This window comes from Gadus chalcogrammus, chromosome 12, assembly GCF_026213295.1.
Source record: "Gadus chalcogrammus isolate NIFS_2021 chromosome 12, NIFS_Gcha_1.0, whole genome shotgun sequence".
NCBI classification, from domain to species: Eukaryota; Metazoa; Chordata; class Actinopteri; order Gadiformes; family Gadidae; genus Gadus; species Gadus chalcogrammus.
The window spans coordinates 4,075,752-4,088,248 of NC_079423.1; the positions used below are offsets into that span (position 1 = coordinate 4,075,752).

General features: G+C 47.7%; 1 protein-coding gene across 1 annotated transcript in view; it reads left to right on the plus strand.

Moving 5' to 3' along the window:
* Positions 1 to 383: 383 nt before the first annotated feature.
* Positions 384 to 12,497, plus strand: part of lnx1 (ligand of numb-protein X 1) — a 43,667-nt gene continuing 31,553 nt past the window's right edge. The window contains exons 1-2 of the mRNA XM_056603204.1: positions 384 to 489; positions 6,321 to 6,968. Of these exons, the coding sequence (XP_056459179.1) occupies positions 6,457 to 6,968 (512 nt within the window). The 5' untranslated portion in view covers positions 384 to 489; positions 6,321 to 6,456. The remainder of the gene's footprint in view (positions 490 to 6,320; positions 6,969 to 12,497) is intronic.

Consider the following 12,497-nt stretch of genomic DNA (forward strand, 5'->3'; position numbering starts at 1 on the left):
AGTTTAGATATCGTTTCTTTCTCTATTGTCTCACTGTTGCCTCTCTCTCTACCTTTCTCCCTCCCCCTCTAACTTTATCAGGAAGCCCTTTCAACGTTCTCCCAGATCTGGTTGGGGCAGTTCCCTCTGTTGATTACCTTTTTTTCCCCCTTTGCTCCGCCCTCCTCTGCCATGTCAATTTCCGCTCACCTTGTTGGGACTCAGGTAAGCAGGTTTACAGTTGACACAGGTAGAAATCTCCCGGGAGTGTGAGGCAGATTAGGTTTCACCGCTGTGGGAGCCACAGCCAATCAGATGCCGGTGTCCCCTGGACAAAGTCCTTTTTTTTTTTTTTTTTTTCGTTTTAAAGGAGTGGCTTAACTTTCCACTCTGGCTCTCCCTGTTTGCCTTTTAGCCACTGCTGCTCAGCCTGTCCTGGTATTGTACCTGTCCAGGTAGAAGTTCACAGAAACTCCCCCCAGAAAGAAAGACATTTGCTCATGAAGTCTCGTAAGTACAATAGGAGAAAGAAGATGTGGTTCAAGATATTGTTAACACTGTTTAACTGACATTTTCCTGATACTGAGAGAATGTTGTCCCAATACAGACATACATGCAGTCAGTTTGCTTTATGACTTGTGTGTTTGTGTGTGCGGGGAAGTGGCTGTGGGTGTTTGCGTCAATGTGTATTATTGTGTATCTTTACCTGTATGTCTGTCTATGCATGATTTTGGTGTGTGTATTCCTGTGTGTCTCTGTTAATGTCTCTGCGTTTCTGTTTCAGTGAGTTTGTGTGTGTGTGTGTGTGTGTGTGTGTGTGTGTGTGTGTGTGTGTGTGTGTGTGTGTGTGTGTGTGTGTGTGTGTGTGTGTGTGTGTGTTTGTGTGTGCGTGTGTGCGTGTGTGTGTGTGTGTGTGTGTGTGCGTGTGTGTGTGTGTGTGTGTGTGTGTGTGTGTGTGTGTGTGTGTGTGTGTGTGTGTGTGTGTGTGTGTGTGTGTGTGTGTGTGTGTGTGTGTGTGCACAAGTATATCTACATCATCCCAGCCCTTATCTATCAATGACTCATAATGGCATAGTGCTCTCATACTGGTAGTACACTGATACTGGAATAATACTCTCATACTGGTAGCAGTCTCATATTGTTAGTACTGGTTCGACTAGCATACTGCCATTCTGTCATTCCTGAACTGCTGCTGGTTAACAGCGTGTTGATGCAGAATGGTTTCTATTGTTTTTCTCTCACTCTTGAGCTTTCTTTTAATTTGCTTTTCAAACGGGTTGTTGGAGAAGGCTTTGCTCTAGTGTAGGCCTTGCCCTTAAGGTTGCTGCAAATACGCCTTTAACACGCCTCTGTAGAGATGGGTTGAATCGCTGCAAATTGTGTTTTATAATCAAATACTGTGGAATATGTAGCACAGAGTCCCTAGTATGTCTGGACACAAGCTCGACTGCAAGACACACTGAACTGTGTTTTATTGCTCACCTAAATGCTCAAACAAGCCGTTTGTCAAGCAGTGCTTTCTTGAGAATGGAAAATGTTTATATATCTACTAAATATATACAAAGGCTGAAACCTGATCAGTTGTTGTGGAGTGCTTACAAATTTAAGTATGAGTATGTTATGCACTATAGCTATCTTCTTCTATTGTTGCAATGTCATATATCTTATTGGAAATCTGAGGAGACGGTGGGCATTAAAATATTTGATTTAACTAATGTAATCTTTATGTTTGTATTCACTTAAAATCCCATACTGCAGTTCTTCCCAATTCTCTCACTTCTTCTGCCCCTTGTTTGGTTATGAATTTGTCTTGTGGCCATGATCAGAACTGGGAAATCAGGAATATTTGTTAATTAGAATGATTGTTGGAGGAACAGGTTTGGATTTGTTTTCTGTTTTTGTGTTCTGGAATGATCTGTCTCTAAGGGAAATGTCCCAACAAGCCTGGTTCTGTGTTTATGTGTGTGCTTCCTTCGTACTATTCTGACAATCCATTCCTGCCCTTCATAGACCAAAATGGAACAAGATCGTCATTTTTACTTTTTGTCATTTAAAATATCCCCCTCTGCTCTCACATGAATTTGAGATAGATTTGGAGGTATTAAAAACCATGTCGTCCCAGTTAAGGCCTGTACATGAGCTAATATTGAAAATGATTAACAGTAGAGTTATGTAAAAGTGCCCTGCGTTGCAGTTTTTCCTTGCAGCGTGTACGGACAAGTCATTTGTCTCAGTGGGTTGGGTTCTGCTCCTAGCATAGCAAGCTTGTAGCTAATGGGATTCTGACTAATGTGAGTCTGTTGAACCGGGGGAGCATTTCATGTAAAGGAAACGCATTGCTTATCCCCAGTGGTAGCGATGAGGGCTGTGCTGCAGTGCTGGCCCCAACCAGCTGGACAGATTAGGCACTGATCGGACAACCGTTGGAGTTCCTGCTCTGACACATGTTACAAGCTTTTACTATCTCTAAGTCTTAGGTTTAAACACGAACAAATGAACCACACACGCACACAAACACACACACAATGCTACTCCGTTGGTGACAACACAATATAACCAATGACTCATTAAGGTAGGAGTTCGAACCTACCGCCCTCCGTAAGACTATACAGACTTTAAAAGTTAGTTATGTTCAGTTGACCTGAAAGCAGTGATCCGTAGTAGTTGGATGGATTACTCAAGAGTTGTATTTGTTGAACTCATCTGATGGCATGTTTCTGATATGCCAATGCAATGTAGGAAGTCAGAGGTTATTCTAACCACCATGTCAAAAGTTCACCCCAAAGGTAAGTAAAGCAATGAACTGATTGAATGACTAAACAACAACAAATTTAAACCTCACAGCATTATTATTAGATTGAAATAGTAGTAGCTTGGTCATAGAAACGTCTTGTTGGTCACTTTGTAGCTACTCAGACCTACTTAGCTACCTCATAGGAAACTGCCTGTCGCAGCTGCTCACCTGTTGGAGCTAGCCAACTGACAATGTGAGCTAGTAGCCTGTCAGCACTAGCTGGCTGCCTGTCAGAGCTTGATAGTTACATCAGCGCTGGATTGTGACCTTCAGCGCTAGCTAGCACCCTGTCAAAGCGTGAGCGTACCTATGTTCCCCGGGTCCTATGTTCCCCGGGTCCTATGTTCCCCGGGTCCTATGTTCCCCGGGTCCTATGTTCCCCGGGTCCTATGTTCCCCGGGTCCTATGTTCCCCGCCTTGTATGTGACCGGTGAACCTAGGATCTGGAGAGCGAATCTCTTTTTCGTAGGATGGTAGGGGCAAGTACCGCCTTTTTCGCCTCTGATTCGCCTGTAATTGGTTAGAATGGCTCTACTCCTATTGGTTATGGTTAGGGTTAGGGTTAGGTTTAAGGTTAACCCTCACCCTAACCCTAACCATAACCCTAAACCTGACCCTAACCCTTCGCACCCGGGGAACATAGGACCTGGGGAACATAGGGATGACCCCCTTCATTTTAGTGTTAGCTAGCCACCTGTAGCCAGCTGTCAGTTCTAGATAGTTAGCAGCCATCCATGCTAGCGATCCTAGATCGTCAAACATAGCTAGCAGCCATCAATAGCTGCGAGTATAACTTGCTATGTGTTGCCTCATCCGCGGGTGAGAGTGGAGCATGGCCGCCCAGTAGTGCTGTGCTGTGATGCCATCTTGTCACTTTAAGGATTAGTCGAGCGATAATGAGCTCTTGGCAAATGCTCTCCGCGGGGCCAGCGAGTGCTCGTGGAATGTGAATTTCTTGAGGACTGGCTCTAAATATTCATCTCTTTTGGAGTCAGTGCATATGTACAACCTCCATTCTATCAAGACATTTTAATTATTGTTGCTAGTTTTCAGCAATAATGGCTATTTACATAAGAGGGTAGTAACATATATTGGTAGAAGTATTTGTAGGATTAATATTATGCCGGTTAGTGAGTACAAAGGAGTTGATAAATAATTATATTAGTTAGATATAATATAGTTATAATAGTGATAATAGTTTTTTTCATTTTTTCCACATTAGTGTATATGTGTGACATTTGCATACCGTAGCATTCCCTTGAATGTAACAGGCCATGTGCTATTTAAACTTTACACTGTTTCTCTTTTTACTTTACGGCATTCGGGAGCGTATCACAATGCCACAATATTTCTTCAGTTGGCAATGGTGCAGGTGCTTTGTATTTTCCTGGCCATACACCACTTCTCTCTCTCACACAGACACATACTCTCCCTATCCATCTTTTATTTTTACTTTCACACATACACAGACACACACACACACACACACACACACACACACACACACACACACACACACACACACACACCCACACACACACACACACACACACACACACACACACACACACACACACACACACACACACACACACACCACACACACACACACACACACACACATACATACACACACACACACACACATACAGATCTATACACACGCATGCACAGACACAACCTGAAACACGTTCGCTATATCTCTCTCTCACTGACTCTCTCTCCGGAATGTTTTTTCTCGATATCTCTCTGCCACACTCCTACTCGTAGCTCTATCTGCCTGTGCACTGATAAAGTGCCTTGCTCAAGAGCCAAGGACCCGGCAACTTATCTCGACTCCCCTCCTCTCCTTTTATCTGGTGTGATTCGCATCGTCTGGTCTGTAAATCCGTCTAGACCAGTTTTCTCCACAGGCCACAGGTTTTTACATAAACACACCGGTTTGTGATCTTTTGATGTGTCTTCTTCTGTTCTCATGTATTTATTCATTCTCCTATGCTATGTAATATTCCAGTATCTCCACCAATAGAAAGGAACACATTTGCCTAGTTCTGTTTTGCCTCTTTGTGATTAGAGTGGAGGGAGTGGAGGGAGGGGGGGGGGGGGGGGGTTATCCGCACCGAAAAGGGAACGGCTCTCTCATTAGGCGGCCAACTGGTGGCTCGGCGGGCTGATATCATGGGATGTCGTTGCCAGGGTGACGTGATGCTGACCGCGTCCATCTGTTCCTTGCGCTCTCTCGCCAATGCCGTCTGTCTTGGAAATGTCGCGCACGGTCGGCACGTGCTCGTCGGCGCAGCATGAGCGCTCCATACGACACACACACACACACACACACACACACACACACACACACACACACACACACACACACACACACGCACACACGCACACACACACACACACACGCACAAGTGCACACACATACACAGACACGGTACGCGCACACACACATACACAGACGTGTCCCAGAGTGATATTTAGAACCAACACACGTTACGTAGCCTTGTTTAAAATCCAACACATATCCCAGAGTGATCTTTAGAACAACATACACACATCAAATTGTTTTTAAAACCCAACACACATCAAGATTGATCTTTAGAACCAACAAGCCAACATATGTTTCAAAGCACATCCTAAAGTTATATGGATGAAACCAAGCCAGATCCTAGTTTCATCACAACATCAAATCTTCTCATAGTAGCCTACTGTGAGTGCATCTATCCAACCCCTAAACCCGGCCGTGTTAATTCCCACGCTATACCATTTGAGCTACACAGGACCAAGCTGCCCTTAACCACGTGTTTAATACCAACACTCATCCATTAATGCTAAGTCTAAGAGCCATGTTCCAAGGTTCATTGAGTGCGAGGCACGCTTCTATCGCAGCAGGGTGCACACATCTGTGGTGCACAGATCTTTAAAGACGCCATTATCACAGATAATCCCCAAGTGCTAGCGTCGGGTCAGCTTTGCCCCTTCTAAAGTTCAAATCCCATGGCGCTTGGGGATGAGTGAACCATTGCACCAGGTGTCTGTGTGCACTCCGGCTGGCCGAGGGGTATTGATGTTTCTGTGTTCTGGGAAGGAAAAATGACTTTCTCAGCGGTGGCTCAATATCAGTCCAGCGTGCCAGCCGAGAGGATCAGACGTCTGAAGGAATGAGGCTGGAAACACTGTCTTAGTGTTCCTGCAGCCCGCGGCTTATACTGCATCATCCATTTACTGTGTATGTGTGTGTGTGTGTGTGTGTGTGTGTGTGTGTATGTGTGTGTGTGTGTACGAGTACAAAACGTTGTGTGCTTGTATGTTTGTGTGTTTGTGTGTATGCACTTGTCGTGTTCACATGATTGTGTGTATGTACGCGACTGTGTGTGTGGTGTAAGTGTGTGTTTGTGTCACTACAAAAGGTGGTTTGCATGCTGAGGGGAAGTTCCTGAGCAATGCTTGGTGTGTCTAAGAGAACCTATGTGGCCTAAGTAATCTTGTGAAATCAAGGCACACATTGAAAGAACTTATAATTGCGCCTTTTTTCATCCCACAGTTCCTCAAGAGGACCTCTGTTGCTAGGGTGGTCTTTGGTTGCTAGGGCCCCATGAGCCCTCCCAAGCCATCCGACACACATGTGCTTCAGTAGTTGAAGAAGTTGTCCCCATCAACCCCTAACCACCGAGGTTGCCATGGCGATGGCGGCCGAAGCATCCGCCCCGCCCATCTCCCCGTCGGACGAGCTCATGATGGAGGCGGCCGCTCCTCCTTCGCAGCCTCCGCCTCAGGCTTCCTCTCGTCTTCCCCCTGCCGCTCCCAGCGTCCCGCCTGCTCTCCCCTTTCCCTCCCTTCCCGACGACCTGTGCGGCGCCTGCGGCCAGCGCCACCTCCAGGAGGAGAACCACGAGTACATGTACAAGGAGGAGGTGGACGACGACCTCATGTGCAACATCTGCCTTCAGCCGCTGATCCGGCCCCTTGACACGCCCTGCGGACACACCTACTGCCAGGAGTGTCTGACCAGCTTCCTGCTGGAGAGCGACTTCTGCCCTGTGTGCCGCGCCGCCCTCATGCTGCAAAGCTGCCGCAAGCCCAGCCTGCTAGTGCACAAGCTGCTGGACAAGCTGACCGTGGCCTGCCCCTTCACCGAGCACTGCAGCCACACCATGGCCCGCGGAGACCTCCACGACCACATCAAGAGCAGGTGGGTGCGTTTACCTGGTCTTTCAGTCGGGTGTGTCCTGGTTTAGAAGGAGCGCCCTACTGCGAATCTAGTGCTACTTTTCTCCGGCTACGTTAACCTGCCATTTTAGCAGTGTATACTTTGCTCAATAGGTTACGTAACAGATACTTAATGCTATGTTACTTAGGTAAGTTGATAAGGTGAAGCTTATCCAAAGCAACTGGTGAAATTCTGATGCATGCTTAATTAAGGCACATGTTAGGGGTTAGGGCAGCTTGTTAAAGGATGGCTGTGGACACCAGGGATCGAATACAGTGTCTTTCTGCTGGGAATTACACCCTAGCTACCATGCTCCCAATCGTGGCAGCATTAATGCCATCTCCCCTAGTGGAATTTTCAAATCTGCACTTGAAAGGAATCAGATTTCAGGGTGGATTATCTTCACAGAAAATAATTATTTACAGAAAAACACACACGACAAGAAAAAATCCTCTACTAGGTTATGATTTTGGCAAACTTGATTTTGTGTGAAAAGTGCTCTGTGGCTTCAATCTTCACAGAGAACAAACAAGCCTGTGAGCTCTGCTGAGGAGCCAGCCGCCAACTCTTTAGTTTACCATACAATTCACTTTCAGCGCTTGGCTGCTGACAGCATATTCTATTTCCAACACCAGAGCGAAGGCTCCCGAGTAAATAAACAAACAGCCCCTGCGGCTTGTTGGTTCTTACAGAACTCACCCAGGCCTCTTTGTCTTGGTCCCGCTCTCTCCTTCATGGCTCAGCCGGGACATCCCGTTCTATCGTCGCACTGACCCCCAGTGACCACGCATCACTCTGGCTCCTCCTCCGCCCACCCCATGCCCTAACCCTCTGGAGATCTTACGCCTACCACCTCCACCACTAACCCCAACCACCTCACCCCCCCCTGAATGATTTCTCCCCCCTCCAGGGTTTCATCTGAGGCCGAAGCCTTGGGCTTCAGATGAACGGTTAAGACATCATTAGGTTCAGAGCCGTGGTTGCGTCCCCCCCACCACTCTCCCCCCTCCTAGCCTCGTTAGGGCCTCCGTCACCCCCAGGGGCCCGGGAGATAGAAGAAGCGCTTCGACAGCGCACATGGCAACCGTGAGTCCATTGCACAGTATATAGTGTACAGTACGCACCAATCAGTACACTGTACACTCCACACACGACGGCCTGTATGCATAATTAGCCTAGCAACTCTCTTCTTCGATGTCTACTTCTCCTACACCACCAGTTGTATGTTGTTCTACATCTCTTTCACTCTCATTACTTCCTTTCCCTCCTTCCTCCCTGCCTTTCTTGTCTTCCTCTCTTATTCTTTCTCTCCATGGATGGGGCGGTTTAATTGAGCACCGGGCTCACGCTGAAGTCTGCACCCACTCCAGCCCAGGGCTTGGGATGGTTTGGTTTGTTGTTTGTCTGGTCCCAGGTGGGTGGGGCAAGGTGTTGAGGTGAAGAACGTTGGTAACTGTCATGGCATGTTTGTAGCACGTTCTTGGTCTTCCTTCACACACATTCCAGAGAGATATAATCAGAGGGCACTGTGAACATAACTAGAACGTAGAATAACATCATCATTTCGTAGAGAAATACCTGAATATAACGCAGTGATCTAACCCAGTGATCTAGCCACCCACATTCGATTCCAAGCCTGGTTGCCATGTCGCCCTATGTCTTTTCACCAATTATCATGGCTCTTTACCCTGTCAGTCCGTGAAGGAATAAAAGGCCCATGCACTTATAGTTTAGAAAGTTGATTTCCAAAGACAATGAGCCACATCTGAAGTCCTCACATGCAGAGTCGGAGCGCTGGAACAAAGTGCTCTGGGCTACTTCGCTGACATCTGTCACGGAGCTTACGTCATCAAGCCTGGCGGTGGATGGAGCTCTATTGACGGCCGTACAATACACCCCGCGTGAGTCACCGTCGCCGGCTACATTCAACCGTTGAGCTGGCTTTGATCACTTCAAACCGCCGAGAGATTTTCTGAAGCAAATGTGATCTTTATTTTTGGAAAACGCATGTAGCCCGTAGAAATAGGTTGGGTGGATGAGGTGCAAACGATTTGAAATGGGGATTCAACCCACCAAAATCTCAGCTCGGCTTTTCTTGTCCGAAGGCAGATACTGGTGCGGCAGTGTCGTTTTAATGACTTGTTTGGTCTCTGTTTTTGCATGCCTGTGACTGTCACAGTGGAGCGGAGAATATGAGATGCATACGTTTACCCAGAGTTCCCAGCATGTATTATTCATGGTGTGCGGTGAGGGTGGTATTTTTTGTTGTTGTTGTTGTGGTTGTGGCAGATTTAAGCGGGGGGGTGTGGGGGTTGGATTTGCTGAAATTCTGATTTAGATTAGACCCCTGCAACAACTTAGTCATGATCTCCCCCGAGGCTGTCAACATTCAGACAAAGTCAAATCCCCTCGCATGCGTCACTGGGGATGTTTGGCTTTGATTTGGCTTCAGAGCGCTTTCACACCGGTCAAAAAGCGTCAGATCCTTTTCTGTGGTTCGGCTCAGAGCTTGTTCAAACAGGTCCAACACTCCAGGTTGTTTGTCCCTCAGAGGTGTTAAAGCCCTTCCACACTGGTTCACACTCTAGATTCCGGTTTCTCTGATCTGGTTAAGAGCATGTTCTCTCTGGTCCACGCTCCGGGTTAGTTTCCTTTGAGTTGGTTTCAGAGGGTGTTCACACTGGTCGATCGCTGGTTCCTCAGGTACTCTGCAAAAACAAAAGCTATAAGGAGAGGGAACATGCGTCAGGCGACATTAAACATGGCGGGAGATTGTTTCTCCTCTGTCTGTTGTGGTGAGAGAGCAGGTCGCGACCTCACAGTGGGCTCAGACAGCTGCTCGCCCTCGCTAGCGACCTTAAGACAAGAAGCCTGTGCTGGCTTTATTAATGCCCACCTGCCCCGCCTGCCCACTTTTATTTATATACTTCCTAACACAAGAAAAAGTTTGACTGTAAGTGTGTTGCTAAGGAATGTGTGTGTGTGTGTGTGTGTGTGTGTGTGTGTGTGTGTGTGTGTGTGTGTGTGTGTGTGTGTGTGTGTGTGTGTGTGCGTTTGTGTATGTCTGCTAAAGGGTGTGCCTGTGTGTACGGGTTTCTAAGTATTAAACTCTCTGTTCTTGTGTTACAGTTTCTTAGTTTAACTGTGTGTTATTGCATGTTTGTTATATTGCACATATAGTATGTATGTGTGTATGTGTGTGTGTGTGTGTGTGTGTGTGTGTGTGTGTGTGTGTGTGTGTGTGTGTGTGTGTGGATACACCATGCTACTTAACCCAGTATACACTATGTGTATGTTTGCAGAAAAAACAAACTGATTCATAAAAAACGACGAAATTGGCAAACACAATCAGAAAAGTGTATATAAACATCAGGAGATGAAAATAGTGTGAAAATATAATGACAAATATGTAAATTTGTGAATGAAATATGGATTTAGATTAGGGGAATGAGAGCTAAAGACATGGGGGGTCTTTTCTGTTTACCTCAATGGTGAATGCAGAACATGCAGATGAAAGAGAAGCAAACAAAGAAAACTGATGAAAAAAAGGGGATTTGTATTTATTTTAACACCTTGACATTCCATCAATCTATCTAACCATCTATCTATCTATCTATCCATATATCTTTCTTTCTTTGTGTCTCTCTCTTTCTCTCTCGACCTCACCTCATCATTTATGCCTGTTTGTCTGTCTGTCTCACCATCACCCAACACCCCCCCCCTATCCCCCCCTCCAATCAGTTCGTAGGATCAAGCACCTTTTCCTTTATTTTTCCTCAAGACACTCTCCCTTTCATCACTCTCTCTCTCTCTCACCCACACTCGCACTCTCCATTTCTCTATCTCTCTCTCCCTCTGTATGTTGCTAATGTGGGAATGGACAGATGGACAGACGAGTGTGTTCTGCGTCAAAGGAAGATGTAGTGAATGTTTTACTGGCACGTGCCGCCTGCCTGTCGTGGTCAGGTTAACAAGCTGGTGCTCTCTCTTGAATCTTGATCTGCTCTGTTTGTTTGAAGTGGCCATGCTCTGAGAGGAATGTGTGGCTTTGTGTTTGTCTGTGTTTGTGCGTTTGCGTTTTTGTCTGTGTGTGTGTGTGTATCTGTGTGAGCATGCCTGTGTGGGTGTTTGTTGTTTGTGTTCGTTCTAACACATGTAGGCTCAGTGATCAGACCAATCTGCTGCATGTGGAGTGGACCATCTTCATCTCAGAGGGGGGGGGGGGGCTGGTTGTATGAACATCTCCTCCCACTTGTATCTCCTCCCAATTGCTCCTCCCACCTCTATCTCCTCTCTGTGTATGAGCCTGGCAGGGAGGGGGGTGTGTGTGTGTGATGCTGCTCTGTCTGTGTGTGCACGTATGTTGGCAGGGGGGAGGGAGGGCACAGCCAATAGGATCTCTCGCAGGTACCACCCCCCCTCCTCGTCTCTTTGTTTGGTCTGCTCCATCTCACTCTCTCCCCGTGGCTCCTGCTGCAGTATAAGTCACAGCCTGCGCCGTTCTCTCTGACAGACAGAGGGAGAGGAGAGAGAGGAGACACGCACACACACACGCGCACCACACACACACACACACTCACACATGCACGCACGCATGCGACTGTAAATCCTCTTAGAACTCGCCGCTGCCCGGAGCAGATTACGGAAGAGAGAGGGGGGGCTGCACATCTCAGATCCGGCTCCAAATGTGCCACCTTCCCCCTGCGGCTCTGCATCCTCCTCTTCCTCTCGCTCTTCCTCCTCGGCCGAAGCAGCGGGACTTGGTCTTTCTGCTCCTGTTCTTCTACTTCTTCTTCTTCCTGTTCCTGTTCCTCTTCTCTGCACCTGCCGCTGCTGCTTGGTCCCGCGCCTCGCCACCACCGCGTGAGTCGCTGGCAACCCGCCCGCGACTTTCTGCAGCTTAGAGGAAGGGAAGGAGGGAAGGGGAGGAAACAAGGCAGGAGGAGAGTTTGTTGTGTAGACCAGAGAGAGAAAGAGAGAGAGAGAGAGAGAGAGAGAGAGAGAGACAGAGGAGGCAGAGTGAAGGAGGGATTCAGCAAAAGCCCTGCCAGGTTAGGGGGGGAGGTAACGGAGGAGGAGGAGGGAGGGAGGGAGGGAGGGAGGGGGGAAGGAGGAAGGAGTAAGGAAGGAACAGAGAAGAGGAAAATAAAGAGAGGAGAGCTCCGGTGCAGAGAGGAGCTCAGTCCGAGAGAGAAACATAAACACAGAGTACGAGAGAGGGAGAGTGGCAGAGCGGTAGACAGAGAGACATAGAGAGAAGCTGAGAGAGAGAGAGAGAGAGAGAGAGAGAGAGAGAGAGAGAGAGAGAGAGAGAGAGAGAGAGAGAGAGAGGGGGCTGCTGAGGGTTGACCATGAAAGCCCTGCTGCTGCTGGTCCTGCCGTGGCTCAGCCCGGCCAACTACACAGACAATGTGGGCAACCTGCACATCCTCTACTCAGAGCTGTGAGTATAACGCTCATCCTCCCCTCCCGTCCCTCCATCCCTCCAGCCCTCCATCAGCCCATCCAAGC